The sequence below is a fragment of the Protopterus annectens genome, chromosome 9.part0 (genome assembly GCF_019279795.1).
Source record: "Protopterus annectens isolate FY-2018-M chromosome 9.part0, PAN1.0, whole genome shotgun sequence".
NCBI lineage: Eukaryota > Metazoa > Chordata > Ceratodontiformes > Protopteridae > Protopterus > Protopterus annectens.
Window position 1 is genome coordinate 933,127,007 of NC_056743.1, and position 21,334 is coordinate 933,148,340.

The 21,334-nt window shown below is 40.0% G+C and overlaps 1 protein-coding gene across 1 annotated transcript in view; it reads right to left on the reverse strand.

Moving 5' to 3' along the window:
- The window catches only part of LOC122811677 (aquaporin-4-like), a 99,495-nt gene that overhangs the window by 21,046 nt on the left and 57,115 nt on the right, over window positions 1–21,334 (reverse strand). Inside the window, exon 4 of the mRNA XM_044083676.1 lies at window positions 12,827–12,907. Within this exon, the coding sequence (XP_043939611.1) occupies window positions 12,827–12,907 (81 nt within the window). The remainder of the gene's footprint in view (window positions 1–12,826; window positions 12,908–21,334) is intronic.

Consider the following 21,334-nt stretch of genomic DNA (forward strand, 5'->3'; position numbering starts at 1 on the left):
GGTGCCCTTTTAGTTTTTCCAGTATAAAACACTCACACATTTGGCACTTAGCAACATATATAATCCTTTTGTTGTCACAATAAAACTTGTGGTTAGGTTTGATTACACCAAGGCCTTCAATGAAAAGGCAAGATGCTTCCAAAATATATCTGTACTGTGAACAGTGGTCACCCTTCACCATTACACTTGGCCACATGGGGTCATTCAAGGAGGGTTTTGAAACAAATGTCCTTTTTATATACTATTACTGTTTTTCCCCCACCTTACTGAAATACTCCTGGTCAGCTATTGGCAAGGACAGAACACTGAAAAAAATTGAGTCTACATTGTACAGAAAACCCATCAATTCCAACTCCCTTTTACATTTTAATAGTCAACACCCTCTCCACCAAAAAAAGTCACTAGTGAAGGGGCAATGTGTGAGGTTGGCCCTTATGGTAATCCATGATATCATATAACCTGCACTTTGACAATATTCTAACAATTATATGTATAAACTGGAGTCTTTTTGGAGATGACCAGGAGTATCTTAGAAAGGTGGGGGGAAAACTAGTAATAGTATATAACAAGGACATTTGTTTCAAAACCCTCTTTGAGTGACCTCATGTGGCCAAGTGTAATGGTGTTTTTTAAGCTTTTTTAAGCATTCGATGATATAATATAGACCCAGAAAAACGATACGCAGATTAAAAGACAGAATAGCAGAGCATCTTAGGGCTATTAAGAACATAGATGTACACAATGTCCTATATATGCACAGTACCACCTGTTTCAACTACAAGAAGTTTATCTTCTTTGTGGTTGACAGAGTGTTTCCAAATGAAAGGGGGTGATGACAAACTTAGAGTAGAAAAACTGGAATATAAATGGCAAATTATTTTAAATGCAACTTGTTCACCTGGCTTGAATGACAATATATCTATGATGCCAGTGTTGAAACAAAGGGCAAATGAAGTTTAGTGTATGCTGTATTATCAATACATATATTATTAATGTTTTGATGTTTTATTGTTTTATAACAACACAATATGTGTGTATATATTTTTGGATTACATCCCTTTGAATTATATATCTATAATTGCTAGCTGATTGCCTTATTATTCCACCTGTATAATACCTGTTAATAATGACAAAATGTTATATCTATTTACTGGAGCTTTTCTCCACGGGTCTCTGCTGAAAAAGGGCTTTGGCTCAGTCAGACATTCCCGGTCAACAAATGTAAAATAAAATAAATAAATAAATAGTCAGTGTTTTTGGATAAATAAATATTGTGCCATTTTTAGGAGTGTAATTCAATATAATATTTATAAATATATTTGCACATATAAACTATTTGTATTGTATGTAGGTATACACATTTTTAAATAAGGAGCCCAGTTAGGAATATATAATTTAATTAATCTAATTAATTAATTAACTATTTACGAGCAGGGAGAAGTGATTGGTTGAATGAGCTGGTTCTATTTGTATAAATGTATGAATGGTTTATGGCTCTTATTAACTCTGAAGAAGCCATTTGTTTATGGAGAAAGCGATTAGTTTTTTAAGAGCACTTTGAATAAATTGAGAAGTGGATTTCTCAACCGTTTTATTTTTTATTTTTATTGTTTTTACCCTTTTGGGTATGTTTTGTTTGTAAACTAACTATATCTCTCAATGACATCTGTGAAAGGATAACACAACAGATGTATCTCTGCCCATGCATGGCAATGCACCCACTGAAGTCAATGGACACACCTCATGCTTTCCCTAGGTGGATGTCGTTGAAGTTAAAGTTTGCGTTTTGCCTTCATTGGCACATTACTGGGGAAAGCTGGAAGGGAGTATTTTTAAAGGATATTTTTAACAAAAACAGCAGATGAATTTGTTCCTCAACAGGGTAACATTTGGTGTTCATATCATGTACTGCATGCCGTGCTTCCAAAGAGCGTAATTATTTTGTTGCAAAACATTGTACAGTCATAGGCTAAATGCTGATATATATATATATATATATATATATATATATATATATATATATATATATATATATATGATCCTTGTTGCACTTTCTCCTTATTTTTTGATCCCTAACTTGCATTTCTTGCTTATATTTAAATATATTTATCCTTTAAATTTCTAGTCTCCCACCAGGACACAAGTGCTCTTCAGCAATTATATTCTGCTTGCTGAGCACACTCAAGCAAATCTGCAGTCTGCGGCTACCACTCCACCCATACAGTATAAGAAGGAATCAGTACTGCAAACTAAACAAGGCTATACATTTTAAGCCTCAAGAGCAGGGGCAGTCCACCCAGGCATTCTACTTGTATGTTTTATGAGAGTGAAGCTATTACATTAGCAGTATTTCTTAGTTGTTCTCAGCTTGCTAATAAAACTGACTGTTGTAGCCTTGTCTCCCCCCCCGCTAGTACAGTAATCCTAACTGTCCAATAGACAGTATACATTTAACTCACATCCCTGTGACTAAATTAACTATCAAGCAGCCCTCTCAATGCTTTCTGCCTTAGTTTGTATCACTTGGAGGCCCACTTGTTTATTTGCATCTCTGTACATTCCCTTTCATTGCTAATGTATCTCCCTACTCTAACTGTGCACAAACTGGTTACTAATCAGCAAGTCAATGTGAAGACACACTCTCAACCTTAATAAACTTTGCTGTCTCTTCTCTCCTTCACTTTACAGGTAGTTTGAATTATTACTTACCCCCTCTGAGGCCTTCACTGATTTCCACTGATTGCCTCCCTGGTTTCTTTGCATTCCACTTGGTTTACACCCCTTGTGCTATCTCCCACCCGCAATACTAAGTCTATGTTAGAATCATGCTGAATATGGAGCCATCTTTAAATTTCTAGTCTCCCACCAGGACACGTGTTCTTCAGCAATTACATTCTGCTTGCTGGTAAGCCTTTAGACCTCAGGAATTTGTTTAAAGTGTTCAGATTTGTAAAGTAATACCTACTTTTTTCTCTTGTCTTGGTGGGCTCTGCCCCACTCCGTTCACCCTTGTTAACGCTCGGGCTCTCTCCGCTGCCCTGCCTTGCCCCCTATTTCCTCCCGCCCCCACTACCTATACATTTATAATAATCACAGCCACACTCACAGCTCACCCTCACATCATCTCCACCAATCACAGCTCCTCAAGTCATATCACATTATACCACACCAACTTGGTCTACACAAAATACTCCCAATCACTTTCATTCCCACTAGGCATTTTTTTGCATCACCCACACTCCTTCTCCATCCACATATAGTGCAACCCTATAATTCCTATTCAGAACCCCCCCCACCTAGAACCAACTTAAACTTTATAACCATGAGTATCACACAACTAAGTCTAGACTGTCTTCTTGTAATTCTTTACACCACAAGTTATCACTCTAGCAATATCCCTAAACTTAGTAGCACAACACTACATTATGCACTCTCATATACAGACACCACACATTATAATAATATCTGCCCACAATTATTCAAGAAGTACATAATGGACCAATTCAGAACTAAACACATATGCTCTCATTCCTATTCCAAAAAATACAATACTTTCTCACACTCCTCACCAAACTCCAACATCTATATAACCATTTTAACTTCAGGCTCACCATAAGTGAGGATATCCACCCCGACCCAGGCCCAAATCCATCCTGTCCAACACAAACTGCTCCAACACAAATGTCAGAACATAACACCTCCACTTTCTTCATCCCTGGGCAAATTAGCAACAGCAGCAAAACCAACCATCTTTTAATGCTACATATTAATATTAGAAGTATCAAAAATAAAATACCTGAACTCCAGGCCACAATAGCACGCTACTCCCCAGACATAGTTGCTTTAACAGAAACCTGGCTAAATAAAAACATAGCTAACTCAGAAGGTCTCCCTACCGGCTACAATATCATTAGACAAGACAGACCACTTCGTAATGGGGGTGGAACTGCCTTACTGTACAAGTCCAACTTAACTGTCCATCAATTACCAAACTCCTACCCCTCCCCCAATAATTGGGACATACTTATCTCACAACTTCGACTTCACCCTAAAAAGGTCATCACCACAATTGTGATCTATATTCCACATGGTAATACACCTGCTAGCCTTGAAGACTTCTTATCCTGATGTTCTTCCACATACTCACAAGAAACCCTTATTCTGGGGGACTTCAGCCTAGATTGGTTCACCTGTATATCAGAACCACCAAGTAATCTAATAAATCTCCATGGCTACCAGCAGCTAGTCCAAATTCCAACTAGATGTGATAAAAAATCTAAAAGGGAATCCATCCTTGTCTGGGTCCTAACAACCCCATACTGTACCCTCACACAGGCAGTCTCCCAGACACCTTAAGTGACCACAACATAATATACATTATACATAGTAGAACAACCATATGCAAAACCACTAACTATATATCCACTAGAAACACAAAAAAAAATTCTTTCCTGAGGTCCTCAACACTTTACTCTGTAACTGTGACTGGACCCCCCTAAAAACCCTCCCACTTGACCAGGCTGTAGCATATTTCAACAAAATATTTCTACAACACCAAGACACTGTCGGTCCATTGCACAAAATCAAGGTTAGAACCTCTACAAACCCCTGGCTCAGTAAAGAAACCAAACAAATCCTCAAGTCCAGAGACACTGCCTGGCTTTACTATAAAAAAAACAAAGAAACACAAAACTAAATACCAAGAACTGCGCAACCATGCAAAAAAATGCATTAGGGTGGACAAAAAATCCTACTACACAACATTACAAACTAAATACCAACACAACCTTAAACATTTTGGAAAAATGTAAACCAGCTACTACAATCCACCCAAAAGGCTACCCCCAAACCAACCACCTCTGACACTGAAGTTCCCATCGAAACACAATTCACCTCCCACTTTGTGAACTCAATTCTATCCTTAGTATCACAGGACAGTTCCTTCCTCACTATCCCCCCCAACACAAATAACTCTAATACTAGCTTTACCCTCAAAACAGTTTCCACCACTTCAATCAAAAGCTTGCTCTCCAAACTAAAAACCTCAACAGCAGCCGACCTACTCCCCAGTTGTTTCTTGAAACTCACAGCAGATGCTATTGCTATCCCAGTCTCCACTCTCATAAATAGATCAATTGTTGAAAGTTATGTGCCCAAACTCTGGAAAATACACCCATACACAAAGGTGGGACCTCCACTGAACTTAATAACTACAGACCCATTGCTTTACTCTCCCCCCCTGGCCAGAATCCTAGAAAAATGCATCCATACCCAGATGCTAAGCTATCTCCTAGACAGCAACATCCTGTTACCTACTCAGCATGGTTTCAGACCTGGCCATAGTACCACTACAGCCCTCCTCTGCTTCACAAACACAGTAAACCATCTCAAAAATGAAGGCCTGCAGGTGTCAACTCTTTTTTGGATATATCCAAAGCATTTGACACAGTCTCACACCAAATCCTGCTAAACAAATTAAACTAGTATCACCTATCAAAATTCCACTCTTACCTGGTTCCAAAGCTACTTAACTGACAGATACCAAGCTGTGAAATGGGAAAATTCTCTCTCTCCTCAGCTGCCCATAACTATAGGAGTCCCACAGGGTTCTGTCTTAGGACCACTACTATTCAGTCTTCACAAATGACCTCCATACCTCCACACAGCATGCATCTATCATTCAGTATGCAGATGACACTACCTTAATCTGTGCTGCACAAAACATTCCCACCCTCCTGCAAATAACTCAACTAGCATTCTCTGACGTTGAAAACTACCTTAACAAAGCCCAACTTATCCTCAAGCCAAAGAAAACTCAGCTCATGATTATAACCAGTTCTAATAAAAACACCAACAGTCAATTCACTATCTACCCCACAAATGCTACTCCAATTGCTCCAGTGGCACAGGCTAAGCTATTGGGAATAACCATTGAGTCCCACCTAAAATTTGATAGTCATCTCAACTTAACTATTAAAAAAGTACATGTCAAACTGGGATCACTCTACTGTATCAAACCATTTCTTACCAACAACACAAGATCAGCCATTGCTCGCTCCCAGCTTCTATCCACCCAACTCTGTGCATCTTCCATTCTGACTAGTCTCAACAAAACTGAACTTAGCAAAATGGAAGCCTGCTATAACAGAATTGCCCACTTTGCTGCAAATTGCTCATATAGAACTCATCACTGTACTGCTTTGAGACAGCTCCACTGGCTTGAACTGCCCAACCTCCTAACCTACAATCAGCTCTGCCACTGTTATTCTATATATTACAGCCCCAATAAGTGTCCTGCCCTCAAAAACCTAGTACATCACTCAGCCAAAAGACCTCTTAGATCATCAAGCAAACTACTACTAGAAGTCACCAACAGCTACAATAGCTTTTGAGATTCACTATATAGTAGTTCAGTGGCTAAAAAATGGAACTCTGTCCCTACTAGCATTCAAAACACATCATCCAAAGCCTCCTTTAAAGACCTCATCAGGCAACATCTCAAGCAAAGTTGGCAGTGCCATGATTGCTCCCCAGGCTAGTGAAAGCAGATAATGTATACATACTAAATCTAGAGTACTTGATAATAGTTTTCAATCTTACTCACAAACACTGGCTAATCTACAATGTATGTACTGTACCTGGGTACTATGTACGTATTCTGCATATGTTCCAAATTTCAGCTGTACACCACAAATCTATTAATTACCTTTATTTTTAAAATTAATATTTTTTTGTTTGTTCTCTCCACTGTAACTATTGATGTACTGCATACCACTGTAAAAACATGTCTCTTGTAATTTGTGTGTATACTGATCATGTCTAAATAACTAAATGTGTCTGTAATTTTTCTTTGTGGAGCTTTTCTCCCGGGGCCTCTGCTGAAAAAGGGCCTTTTTGGCTCAGGCAGACACCCCCGGTTAACAAATGTAAAATAAAATAAATAAATAATAAATAAATATAAATCTTGCATTAATGCATCTGGTCCGAAACCATTGAAGGGATTTTCAGGATCTGATCTTCCACCTCATAATGATATACTTTATAGCTACCACCCTCGGGGTCTCTAATAACACTACCTCTGGCTTAGACCAGGAAGTACACTACCAGAAAGCAATTTAGACTATGAGAGATGTGAGGCCATATTTGATCCAAGATAGCCTTGACCCCTTCCCAGAGCAGGCCTTAGCTGAAAAGGCACCCTAGGCAAAGCAGTGCTTTGGCACCCCTTAAGCTCTACCCACACCAAAACTCCAGAAACATTCCTATTTGAGCCACACCCCCGGGTAGGTCAATCCCCATGAAAGCCACTCCAAGTTATTTCCTTCAATCATTTTAATGTATGAAAATAAGTAAACAGTTTATCATGTTATAGGAAGAATAAAAACATTGTTATGTAGTTAAATTGGAAGTGAAGGTGGAATTTTCAGTGCCAAGATGCAGGTAATGGCACAAACTACCCCCATCAATATTTAAATGATGGCTCCATTGGTTGGCTTTTGCCTTTGTGCTGGGGATATCCAGCAGAGGAAGAACAAACACACTTAAGAGCAATAGGGAAAGTTTGAATGTTAACAGACACAAAGTTAAACACTAAGAAAAAGAATGTACTTGTAAAATTTCAACATAATACTAAGATGGTAGGCTGGACCGGCACTGGACTGAAAGAGTGTTGGTATGGGGGCTGGCATTGGTTGGGACATGACCAGCAGGCATAAAATGGCCATATCAGCCAAGACACCAAACTTCCTTACCACAGCTCTGCCTAAGCAGATTTATTTGGTCTGTATTCATGCATGTATCAATGACTGGATTAAAATTTCCACTGGTAAACAAGGTACAGAAAACTAAAGTTCCCCTGAAATGGAATTTTCTATAACTGTATGTTTGATATGGAATCCCTAAAGCTAGCCAAAGTATATGCATACATGCATGCATACATAAACATATGTAGATGTATGCATGTTTACTAACATATCTACAAAGAGGTTAACAGATAACATACAGTCCTCCATACCCTTATAGGTTCATAGGTATATACTATGCTAACGATCAACAGGGCCTTTATATGTCTAGCCCACGTGACCCAAGCCAATTGTATCGTCTGGTAACCTGGTAACATGCATGCCTTAATTGAAGGGGGTATGTTTGTTAGGAGGTGCTAAAAAGTTATATGGGGGGATAGTTTAAGGGAATGTTTACTACTGCCTATGTACATACATACATATACACACACACACACACACACACACACACACACACACACACATATATATATATATATATATATTTTTTTTTTTTATGGTTAGACAGTCCTAACCGCTTTGCCAGGGACAGTCTGCACCTATGCCCCAAGGATTAAATACATTGACTAAAATGTTGTCCACCTCATAGTGTTTTTTTAAGGCAATGTCAGTCCTCAAAATCCTCAAACATAACAAAACAGAATCCAGATATAACTGTACTGCTGCTCAATGCTAGGAGCCTTTAAAGAAAACTCCAGTCACTGCAAGCACTCCTTACCCTGGACAACATTGATATAAACATCTTTACAGAGCCCTGGTTTAAGACCATTGAGAGAACTACACCATTGCAGATTTTCAATGCCAACCTAACTAGAGGATTCACTCTGTGTCCCCCCAGCACACAGCAGCTACCTAAAGAGTATGAAGTCCCTAAGCATTAAGCCAAACACCATTCTCTTAGGGGGACTTCCAATTAACCCTCCATTAACTGGGAGACATATACATCCTCTAAAATGTACTCCCAAAAACATGTGGACTTCAGTACAAACTCTTTGGACCAGTAAGTCCACACCCCAACCAGGGACGGTATAATCTTGAACTTGGTCCTCACTAAAATGGAATAGCTCTCCTCTCTGTCAATTGTAACACCCTCCATGGTCAAATCAGACCCCACACCAATCACATTCACCTTAATGTTGCAGCCAGAATAATCCTCCAATACCTTGGTATTCAGAGATTATGCCAAGACTAATCTGATGAAAGTGGGTGATCACTGGCTAAATTCAACGTCACTTTCCAACTCAATGACCCCAGTACTTATGAAGAATCCTGTCTGCCAAATTCTATACACGTAAATAACTGCACAGATGCATCTGTCCTCCTCTAAAGTAAATAAAATAAATTCAAAATCAAACCAAATCAAATGTGGTGGAACCCAAATATAAACAGGCTCTGTAATAAAAGAAAAAGAAAAAAAAAATAATTGCACGTAAAAATAAAATGCAACTCTCAAGATGCAAAAAACAATCTTGCTAAACTTAACAGGAGACTCCAGACCCTGCTCAAATTATCCAAATCCAGATATAAGGTAAAACTGCCACCCAAACTAAGGACAACCAGAATGGCTTCTTTATGTTAGAAACCTTAGAAACAGTGCCCAGCACTGTGCAGAACAAATTGATAATCACACATCTGGACTCAGAGGACATAGCCACTCTGCTAGAGGATAAATAGAGCTCCAACACTTGAAAGCCAGTCTCTTTCTAGGATCACAAATTCACAAAGACCTTTCTCAAGATACATCTTCCTGTCTCTCACTCAAACTCTTCACCAAAACCTCCACACATAATCTCTGAGGGGTATCTCTCAATCTCAATCCACCGTACTAACTCTAAAAAACAAACTCATTTAACATAGCGAGACAGCTGTAAAAAAAAGAGTTATACTGAAGGAAAAAGTCTGGACGACCTTTTTCCATTACTATAACTCTGATTTACAAAGTGCACGCTGACCAATCAGCCTGCACATTTTGGAATATTAATGGGGGGTCGTTGTATAATAAAAAATTTCTAATGACTGTTATAGCTTATCAGCACTGTTACTGGAGACAGTATTCGGATATTGTTGACATCTGTAAATAATAAAGCATTTTTAACTTAACTACCGCATGTACTGAATTCATTTTGAAAAGTACAAAGAAACTTGGTCCATGTAAAAAAGAATAGCGCCTGTTCATCACAGCTCTGGGTAATTACCAGATAAAACCATTCACTCCAGTCTCATTCCAGTATCCTACAGTCATATCAATTATTTCACTGGGGATGAAGTTTATGCTTAAGGATGGAGTGCTGATACAGTGCAATTAAACAATTTTGGTTAGTTACTGTAAGCAGGTGGACCCCTTGTTCATATTCCAAGAGTAAAATGCACAAAACAAGTTACTCCTGCATGTTACAAGTAAATATCGTTGTGAATTTGGTCTTTTTTGGACTCATTAACCAAAACTCATGCCAAAAGGGCAAGGGAAAATGCACTTCAGTGAGGACAATTTAGTATGTTGCCAATCATCCCATACTCTAGGGGATGGGAGGAAACTGGTGTACACTGGAAAAAACAATGCAATGTGACTATATACAACATGCAAATTCTCCACTGTCCACCAATAGAGGACATTAAGGAACTCTGGACTATGAAGCTGTGAGGCAGATACTTTTAAATACTAAGCATGATGCTCCTACATACAATCTACCAGAGACAAAAAAAATGATTTTCTTTAGCTGTGAAGAAATTATAAAACGCATTCTCCAGAATGTACTTATTTTCACTATGTGGCTTCCTAAACACCTTGACAGACAACCAGTACAAACAGAGCTCACATCCAGCAAAACTAGCATCCTAGATTTTGCCTCAAAATGTTGTTACCCCTACTAAAATGTTTTAATTTATAACAAAATACTGAGACACTAAGTAAATAAAATACAGCATTAAGCATAATTGGAAACTTTACATTTTTCAGAAAATGCATGTTAATACACACTCATTTACTCTACTAGCTTTCTAAATGAATGATACCTATAAAAAAGGTGTCCCACTTTTTCTGTCTTTGTACCTCATACAGTGTCGCTCTCTGTCCCTGATCCGAGTGAACAGGTTGAGATATAACCAACTAATGTGAAAAAAAGGATGCTCTGATTTGCCACCGGGCACAATCTACCTATATGCATCTCACGTCATCCCCAAAATGCTAAAATACTGAGGCATGCTCTTCTGCAGTCCAAACATGCACGGTGTTGGGTTACTACAAAAACTAAATAGGAAAGCAACAGTCACATCAGGTTGTCCATCTAAATGCATGCAAAGGGTCTCGCTGCAGAAATTATGCCAGTAATCTTTGCCTGTTCCCTGCCTGTCACAGCAGTGAATATTCAACAAGGAATGCCATTACACTCCTACTATAAAACACAGAAAAAGGGAATGAAACAGAAGTTAATGCAAACGAGCAAACATAAGCTGCTCAGTAGTAAAACTTTTTTATTATAAACTGTGTAGCTGAAATACTTGATGTCCTTAAGGGATCATTTGCATATGCTCCATGTGCCTCCATCACAGGAGCTTTAGGATATAAACAGTGAAAACTGTAACCTGACTGAGTTGTTCTTCCGGTTTACACACACACACACACCCTCCTAGGTTCAAAGAAGGTATTTAAATGATCCAGGAAATACCTACTGCAATCTGTACATGTGTACATCGTGGAGGACTATGTGTATGAGCAGCACAAATTTCTGGGGCTGCAGGCACAAACTTACTTAAATAAGCCACATAGCAACCACTGCCATCTCTTAAATACATATACTCTCACACGCACATACACGCTTTAAAAAGACTTTAAAAAAAATGGCGGAACCGGCAATAACCACGGAACTGACATTCCGCAATAAAGTAGCAAGTGCATACTACGGAAAGCAAAATCAGGATCCAAAGAACTTTTTTTAGCAAGATATAATTTGCAATTTATGATTGCAGCATTTGTGCATAATAATTTGTAGAAAACTGGATCATGAAATGGGCATTTTGTGATCATATAGCAAGTATACATATATGTTCTCATTTATGAATGCACTTGCACTGGCATTTATAAATGAGAACTATTTAAAAAAACTAGAAAAAAGGATTTCTAAACTGATATCTCCATGTATACTTGATAAGTGATCATGAAATGCCCATATTGTGAAGTAGTTTTGTACAAATTGTCACTGACAAATACTGCAGTTATAAATTGCAAATGACATCTTTGGAAGAAGGTGGAATAAAATGAAAAATCGTCCATGTTCTTGAGGGGAATAAAAACTTATGTGTTACACAAAACTTACACTTATTCACATTAAGCTGATAGGAGGTGGAGGGGCTGGATAATGATGGAACTCAGTGGGTGTTGCTGATACATGCTATCTGACTACCCCTTATAAAACTCATCTGCGTTCGAATTTAGTAGTATGGGATTGTCCCTTTCAGAATCAACGTACAGCTTTTTAGCAAGATTCAGATTCTTTACAATGCTGTTGCTACCGATTGGGGAGGGGCGCAATCCAGATGTCACAGTACTGTCAAGACAGACTTAGAGACGGGGAGCCAAGTAGAGTGCAAATTTTGTCTCTCTAGTTCTGGTGTGGTGCTACAGATCGAATGAAAAGTAATAAAATTTAAATAAATGAATAAATAAAATTGCGCCCTTTATGAGGCCTGCTGATATGGCACCCTAGGCGGTTGCCTAGTTCGCCTATGCCTAAGGCCGGCCATGCCCCTTCCTAAATTATTACAGTGCAGGGCAAGTTCCAAAGATATGGAACCAGTCACCTACCTCTTTCCCTGTATATCTCAAAAAAGCTGGGCTCACAACTGGAAACATTCTCATAAACCTTGAGAGGTATATCAGTATTTCAGTGGAGAACAGTGCATAATATCTTTTTTAATATTCACATGTGTATATTAAAGTGTCTTAGTAGAGTGAGTTGGTTTGCCGGTACATAATCCTGTACTTTTTACATTAATTATAATTCATATAATATAAATAATTTACTTACCCAGTGATAATCCCAACTCCCAATGATTACAGCTGGTCCAAAAGAACGTGCTGGATTCATACTTCCTCCAGAAAATCTTCCCTTAAAAGCACAAAAGAAAATAATAAAAAAACATGCTGTTGTAAAGGTCCTATACGGTGATTTTTAATTTTTTACCACTGATATTGTATCACTTTATATCTCCATTCCCCACCTTTGCATTTATTGAGCAAAGTAGCCTTTACCTGCACTTCTCTCCATGCAGGCTACATTCATAACATAAACTAGTGAAATCTGTAGCCCAGCCAAAGTAGAGCATTGCTGCTGGGCCATTCCTGGTTTCTCTTCAGTAATGTTATCCCATAGCCTTACTGCACTATACCACATGTGCAAGGCCAAGGATGCCAGAACCATTGAATGAGGGGGAGGGAGCGTCCATCCACTTTTTCAAGACCATCTTGTCTTGTCTAATGCTTGTGGCAGCAAAAAACTCTATGGTGGCGTCTTTCGTGCATCTGACACCCAAACACACTTAGGCGCGAAAGCACAAATTTTAAACTTCTGTTGCTGTACAGCTCTTAATGAGAGTGTGCAGGTAAGGAGATTTCAGATATATGCTGCTGCTGGGGAATGCTGTGTGTGTGTGTGTGTGTGTGTGTGTGTGTGTGTGTGTGTGTGTGTGTGTGTGTGTGTGTGTGTGTGTGTGTGTGTCTGATATGCTGCTGGGGAGTGTTGTGTGTGTGTGTGTGTGTGTGTGTGTGTGTGTGTGTGTGTGTGTGTGTGTGTGTGTGTGTGTGTGTGTGTGTCTGATATGCTGCTGGGGAGTGTTTTGTGTGTGTGTGTGTGTGTGTGTGTGTGTGTGTGTGTGTGTGTGTGTGTGTGTGTCTGATATGCTGCTGGAGTGGTGTGTGTGTGTGTGTGTGTGTGTGTGTGTGTGTGTGTGTGTGTGTGTGTGTGTGTGTCTGGTATGTTGCTGGGGAGTGTGTGTGTGTGTGTGTGTGTGTGTGTGTGTGTGTGTGTGTGTGTGTGTGTGTGTCTGATATGCTGCTGGGGAGTGGTGTGTGTGTGTGTGTGTGTGTGTGTGTGTGTGTGTGTGTGTGTGTGTCTGATATGCTGCTGGGAGTGTTTTGTGTGTGTGTGTGTGTGTGTGTGTGTGTGTGTGTGTGTGTGTGTGTGTGTGTGTGTGTGTGTGTGTGTGTGTGTGTGTGTGTGTGTGTGTGTGTGTGTGTGTGTGTGTGTCTGATATGCTGCTGGGGAGTGGTGTGTGTGTGTGTGTGTGTGTGTGTGTGTGTGTGTGTGTGTGTGTGTGTGTGTGTGTGTGTGTGTGTGTGTGTGTGTGTGTGTGTGTCTGATATGCTGCTGGGGAGTGGTGTGTGTGTGTGTGTGTGTGTGTGTGTGTGTGTGTGTGTGTGTGTGTGTGTGTGTGTGTCTGATATGCTGCTGGGGAGTGGTGTGTGTGTGTGTGTGTGTGTGTGTGTGTGTGTGTGTGTGTGTGTGTGTGTGTGTGTGTGTGTGTGTGTGTGTGTGTGTGTGTGTGTGTGTGTGTGTGTGTGTGTGTGTGTGTGTGTGTGTGTGTGTGTCTGATATGCTGCTGGGGAGTGGTGTGTGTGTGTGTGTGTGTGTGTGTGTGTGTGTGTGTGTGTGTGTGTGTGTGTCTGATATGCTGCTGGGGAGTGTGTGTGTGTGTGTGTGTGTGTGTGTGTGTGTGTGTGTGTGTGTGTGTGTGTGTCTGATATGCTGCTGGGGAGTGGTGTGTGTGTGTGTCTGATATGCTACTGGGGAGTGGTGTGTGTGTGTGTGTGTCTGATATGCTGCTGGGGAGTGGTGTGTGTGTGTGTGTGTGTGTGTGTGTGTGTGTGTGTGTGTGTGTGTGTGTGTGTGTGTGTGTGTGTGTGTGTCTGATATTTATTTATTTATTTATTTATTTATTTGCAGTTGGTTTACCAGGATAGTCCATTGGGCCAAAATGAACCCGTTTTCAATGGAGTCCTGGGGAGAAAAGCTCCATAACAATCTCAATACAGTAGGTTATTAATGATAGTTATACAATGCAAAAAGTTCAAGCAAATAATTACAAAAAAGTTCAGCATACATTAGAAATTCTGTATACTTATGATGGATCATATAGATGATACAGACTAACAAAGTAACATTACAAAGTAATAGACATATACAGGATTGATAATACGTGTGGTAAACTTGCAGAGAGAGGTATGGATAAGAATTACATACATTTAGAAATGAATTTACAAGAATATATGAAAAGGAAGAATGCTATTGAGGGGAAGAGGAGATGAAAGTTTGCAGAGTAAGTTATGTAGGGTGGCAGCAGGAGTATTCCCATTGAGTTTTTTTGAAGATAGAGTAGCTAAGGGTAGTACGAATGGATGGTGGTAGGGAGTTCCAGAGTCGTGCTAGACTAAAGGATAGGATGTGTTTGCCTGGGGGACGAGCTGGTTTGTATACTTCTAAAAGATTTTGGTTGTTAGACCTTAGCACTCTGTCAGGTAGGTGCATTTTAAATGCAGAGGAAAGGGAGGGACAGAGTGAGGGGTTGAGAATGAGCTTGTGTGCTAGAGTGAGTTGGGTATAGTTAAGCTGATTGGGTAGCTCTAGCCATTTTAGTGTGTGAAGAGAGGAACAGTGGTGAGTGGAAGACTTATGGCTAGTGGCGAACTTGGCGATTTTGTTGTAGCAACAAGGTAGTTGAGTTTTCAGAGAGGATTGTAGATTAGTTAGGAGAGGGGCACCATAGAGGAGGGAGGGAATGAGAAAAGATGTAGAGAGAGTGAGTTAGTGGTGGGTGTAAGATAATGGTTTTGTCGATAAAGCATGCCTAGTTTATGATGTTTTTTGATATTTAGTTGTATGTGGGAGTTGAATTTAAGCTGATTGTCAATTTGGATGCCAAGTAGCTTGGTCTCTGATACCAGTTCCAGGGTTGTGTTGTTATGACTAGTAATACAAAATGTGTTTTTGTTGAAAGGGGTGACTTTAGAGGGAGTAAATACCATTAATTTGGTTTTAGAAGTATTGAGTGCTAAGTGATTCTTTTCCATCCATTGTTCAGTGGAAGAAAAAGCATCTTGAGTTAGCTTTAGAAGTGTGGGGATAGAAGTGGCTGAGCAAATAATGGTAGAGTCGTCTGCATATTGGATGATATTAGAGAAAGGGATAGAGTTGCAGAAGTCATTAATAACTATATTAAAGAGGAGGGGACCCAATATGGAACCTTGAGGAACTCCAGTTGGGGTATTAAGGAATGAGGAGGTTGCCTTTTTCCATTTTACTGCTTGATATCTGTTGGATAAGTAGCTAGAGAACCAGTTCAGAGAGGAAGGAGATAGGTTAAGCTTGGAGAGTTTAGATAGAAGAAGGTTGTGGGAGATAGTGTTGAAGGCCTTAGAGAGATCAAGAAAAAGGGAAGAAACAGTATGACCTGAGTCTCGGGCTTTGTTTACAGTTTCCAAGAAGGAGAGGAGGGCTGTCATAGTACTGTGGCCTGGTCTGAAACCATGGTGTGTGGAAGTTAATAGGTGGTTATCAATGAGATATGGTAGTAGTTGTAATTGGATACACTTTTCAAGGAGTTTAGAGATGGGAGACAGGATAGCGATGGGCCGGAAATTAGTCACATTGTTATTGTTGCCTCCTTTATGCAGGGGTACGATAAAGGCCTTTTTCCAAATTAGGGGCACTGTGCTTTCTTGGATGGAGCGGTTTATTAAAATACTAATGGGGTAGGCAATTGCTTCGGCAGCTATGCTCAGGAATTGTGGAGGAATATTATCAGGAGCATTTGAACCAGGCTTCAGATTTAGAAGAAGTTTTTTTATGGTAGATGTGGGTATGGGTTTTAGAGAGAAAGGTGGGGAGTGGGAGGAGGGGGTATCTAGGGGTATGGGGTGATGAGGAGGGAGGGAGAGTGGAGTAGGAGGAGAAGGGTGTAGAGTTAGAGGATGGGAGAAGGAGTGCACTAGTGGTTGATGGTGGAGGGTAAGTAGATGAGGGTGTGGGTAAATGGGAAAAAGTAGTAGTGTTGGAGAAGGAAGAGGTTAATTTGGATATAGAGTCAATAAAAAAACAGTTAAATTGAGTAGCCAAGTCTGTATCGGAAGTATTCGGGTCTGGGGTGGGGGTGTCTGGTTTACTGGGATGTAGGAGAGTGGAGATGCCTTTCCAGAATTTCTGAGGGTTTGTTTTATTGTTGTTTTGGAGTGAGGAGAAATAGTTTTGTCGATCAGTGATGATGAGCTTTTTTACTTTATTTTGAAGTGTTTTATATTCATTATGGATGAGGGGGGTCCTATTTTTTTGGTATTGAGTCCAGAGTTTGTCTCTGTGTCGCATTGTAGCAAGTGTATTTTTGATAAGCCAAGGGGCAGTTTTGGTCTTTATTCTTTTTGTTCTTAGGGGAGTATGGTGGTCTAGGAGATGTAAGAAGGTTGTGCTAAAATGGGCAACTGCATTCTCTAGAGGAACTGTTTTTAGGCTATTCCAATTTATGGCTTTTAGAGAGTTAGAAAAAGCTGTTGGGCCAAAGTTTCTGTGGTTACGTGTGGTAATGAAGTTATGAGTACGATGAAGGGGTAAGGGTAGTCGGTGTATAAAGGTGGGTAAGTGGTCACTAAGAGGATCGGGGAGAGTACCGCTGTCAGAGTAATAATGAGGGTGAGAGACTAAGATCCAGTCTAGGGTAGTGCCACTGGAGAGGTTTTTTGAGGGGCAGGTTACAGAGTTGATAAGCTGAGAGAAGTTGTAGAGGTTAATGTTAAGTGGATTAGAGGGAGACTGAATGGAGGCCCAATTGATATTCATGTCTCCTAGGATTATTGTTTCATTACTAATGTTGGTAGAGAGCCAGGAGAGAATGTCTTCAAGTATAGAAATATTGTCACCTGGGGGAATGTAGAGGGAGGCTATACATATATGCTTGTGTTTGTTGATTTGGAGTAATGTTAGTAGAAGTTCAGCATTTTTAAAGTGGGGAGTGGGTTTATTATAGGGAGTAACTGATAGTGAGGATAAGTATAAGAGAGCTACACCACCCCCTTTTTTATGAGATCTGTCTTTTCTAATGATAGAATAGTTGGGTGGGATAATTTCAGAGTCTTTTATGTGAGGTTTTAACCATGTGTCTGAGATGGATAGGATGTCAGGTTTATTTTGTGTGAGCCAGGCGTGCAGGTTTGGGATTTTGTTGACTATGCTTTGGGAGTTTAAAGAGGTAAGTAGTATGGACTTGTTCATAGTTGTTGAGGTGAGTGGACCTGGGTTAGGATGGATATCTCCAGATAATAGGGTGGTAATTAGATGTAGGATAGAGTTAGAGAGGTTATTGGAAAGTTTAGAGTATACATTGGGCTCCCTTATGATTTTGGAAGAATTGCTAGTTACTGTGACAGTATAATGTCTATGTGAGGTTAGAAGTTTGTATGGAAAAAGTAGATTTTTTTTATGGGATATAGATGTGGGGAAATTGGGGTGTATGAGTGTTGGAGAGATGAGGTAAGATGGTTAGTTATGTGGAAGGATTGTGAGTGGTAGATATTAGTGGGTTGGGTGAGGTAGAGAATAAAGGAAAACTGTGGGAGTAGTAGTAGTAGAAGGGAGATGAGTAAAGGTTTAGAAAGCATTATGAGATGAGGTGACAAGTTGTTAAGTAGATTACTAAAACAATTTGCGAATTATAGAGTGATTGTATGTGTTATGAAGCTGGTAGGTCTTTTGTATTAGAGAATGGAGTGGGAAGTAGAGTTGTGATTGATAAGGTAGTAGTTAAAGGTTGTTTGTTAATAGAGTAATTGAAGGTATTTGGATAGGTGGGGTAAACTAGGTGGGATAGTTTAAGATTAAAGTGGGCGGGATAAGAGAATGGGTGTATCGAGGGAATGGAGAATGATTGGGTAATTGGATTAGTGGGTGTGGTTTGTGAAGAATAAAGGTAGAGGTGCTGGGGGCGGGTGGAAATTGGGGGCAGGGTAGGGGAGCGGAGTGAGCCCGCAGGGCGAACAGAGCGGGTAGAACCAAAGAAGGCAAGGGAAGATCGAGAACCTATCAGTGGAGTGAGGTTTGCAGACAGGGAAGTACAGGGAACAAGGATGTAGTCGGATAGGGTGGGCTATGGTGTTTTAAGAGAGGAGAGTAAAGTTAGAGTGTACGGTGCTTTAAAGGGAAAAAGTAAAGTTAGTCATTGAACAGAAAATTATAAAAGAGTTAGTGAACTGGAATTTAATTGGTGGGGGGAGGGTGCCATCTAGTGGGCAGATGCTGAAAATGCTGCTGGGGAGTGGTGTGTGTGTGTGTGTGTGTGTGTGTGTGTGTGTGTGTGTGTGTGTGTGTGTGTCTGATATGCTGCTGGGGAGTGATATGTGTGTGTGTGTGTGTGTGTGTGTGTGTGTGTGTGTGTGTGTGTGTGTGTGTGTGTGTGTGTGTGTGTGTGTGTGTGTCTGATATGCTGCTGGGGAGTGGTGTGTGTGTGTGTGTGTGTGTGTGTGTGTGTGTGTGTGTGTGTGTGTGTGTCTGATATGCTGCTGGGGAGTGGTGTGTGTGTGTGTGTGTGTGTGTGTGTGTGTGTGTGTGTGTGTGTGTGTGTGTGTGTGTGTGTGTGTGTCTGATATGCTGCTGGGGAGTGGTGTGTGTGTGTGTGTGTGTGTGTGTGTGTGTGTGTGTGTGTGTGTGTGTAAATGCCCCAGTTAGGTATAACTGGTGGTTAGTGTTACTCAGGCTCAAACCCCATACCTTAGGTACAATAAACAAAACACTGAATTCTCTACCCATACCACCACTTGTGATTCAAGAAGTTAAGTGAGGATTTTACAAGGAGCTGAGAGCTTCAGGGGAAGAAACGTTTAGTGCTGCTTATGCCAAGTCTGCTTGCACTGTTAGTAGCGCAGCAGGTAGTATACTTTAGTTTTGATGCAGAAGGCTATAGGTTCTACTCCCACAGTATGCAGATGGATTGCTGATACTGTACTGTGTTGTACTTTAAAAGGAGTGGATGCTACAGTCCTGTAAATGTCCTCCTCTGGAGAAGTTACCTAGAAACTATGAACCTGTTATCAGTTTGCCATCCATTCCCTATTGCAATATTACTAGCTTATCATTTTTTAATGTAACATAGACAATGTATTCTTCAAGGGCAACAAGCACTATTTGTAGATGAAACAATGAAATATAAAACTGTTTGCTAGCAGCAACCCCTTCATTAGTTACAGATCCCTTTAATGCGAAATTATTTAGATGACTTTACTTCTGCATGAGATTTTGCATACTTACTGATATTGGTGGATTGTAGTGACAGAAGTCTGAATGGCCTTTTATGGTTGAATTTTCTGAAATTGGTAGTTTTGTCCTTATTGGTTCATACATTTTGTTTCATTGCATACTAGAAGACTGTTCAAAACTACAAATTAAAACACATTCTAACAAGTGGTGCTGTATTACACAAGGAATATAATTTAATACAATCAGGAAGGTGAATCAAAGGACGCATATATGTATGCATGGCCCTAAAAATGCATAAGAAACAGAAGTAAGGTTAGTCCTCCACCAGACAGATGCAAAATGAATATGGGTTTTCATGCCGTTTCAATGAATGTGAGTTTCAAGGGCAGAGAAGTTTACTGCTCATGCTAAGTCTGTTTTCATTGTGAGATTATATTGTTTGTTTAGCAAATGACTCAGTGTTTGCGCTATTTTATTTCAATTTCTGTAATCATTGTAGAAGTAAATAAGAAAACAGTATGCACACTGACAGGTGTGAACAGTGTTTATGGTAACTGAGGAGAAATAGGCAAGTAATGGAACACTGGAGTGGCTGGAGAGGGGGCTGCTGCTGGAACGGCAGGGGGTTACAAACTATCCATTCAAGTAAAACAAAGCTCATCCCTGTCCATATTCAAATGCAACTTGGATCTAAGGATGGGTAATAGAAAATGTACTCCAGGATTGCCCCCCATGCCACAAATGGATAGAGACAGTTCCTAAATGCTGCATCCCTTACATGGGTCCCCTCAAAATTATTTATGGTATGATTACAATTATTCTCACTAGGGCTAATGTAAAATTATCAGTCATGGGATAGGTAAGACCAATTAGGAAATGTTAATTCAAGCACCAAAAGAGAAATTGGCTAAGCTTAAAATGTCCTTTAAATGAACCTATGTTGTGGTGGTAAATAATTAAAAAAAAAATTGCCCTTTTTAGATCACCAAGTGCTCTTCTCACCCTCTGCCCCCTGAGTCTTCAACAGCTTCTGGCACCTATGTGCAAGGCACATTTTGTCCTTTCTTCTCCCAGGAATCCAGATACCTTATTATTGCTCTACTGTTTCCATTGTCCCTTAATCACCTAAAACTAAATGCATCATACTTACATTCCACAATTACTGGGCCATTAACACCTCCCCTCCTTGTATTTACATCTCCCCTTTAATTAGAGTCAAAGCATCTTCATATTAAACTTCTTAGAGCAAGGCCACTGCATGAAGGCATGAAGACAATCTCTCTATATGTGTTACCAGTGACC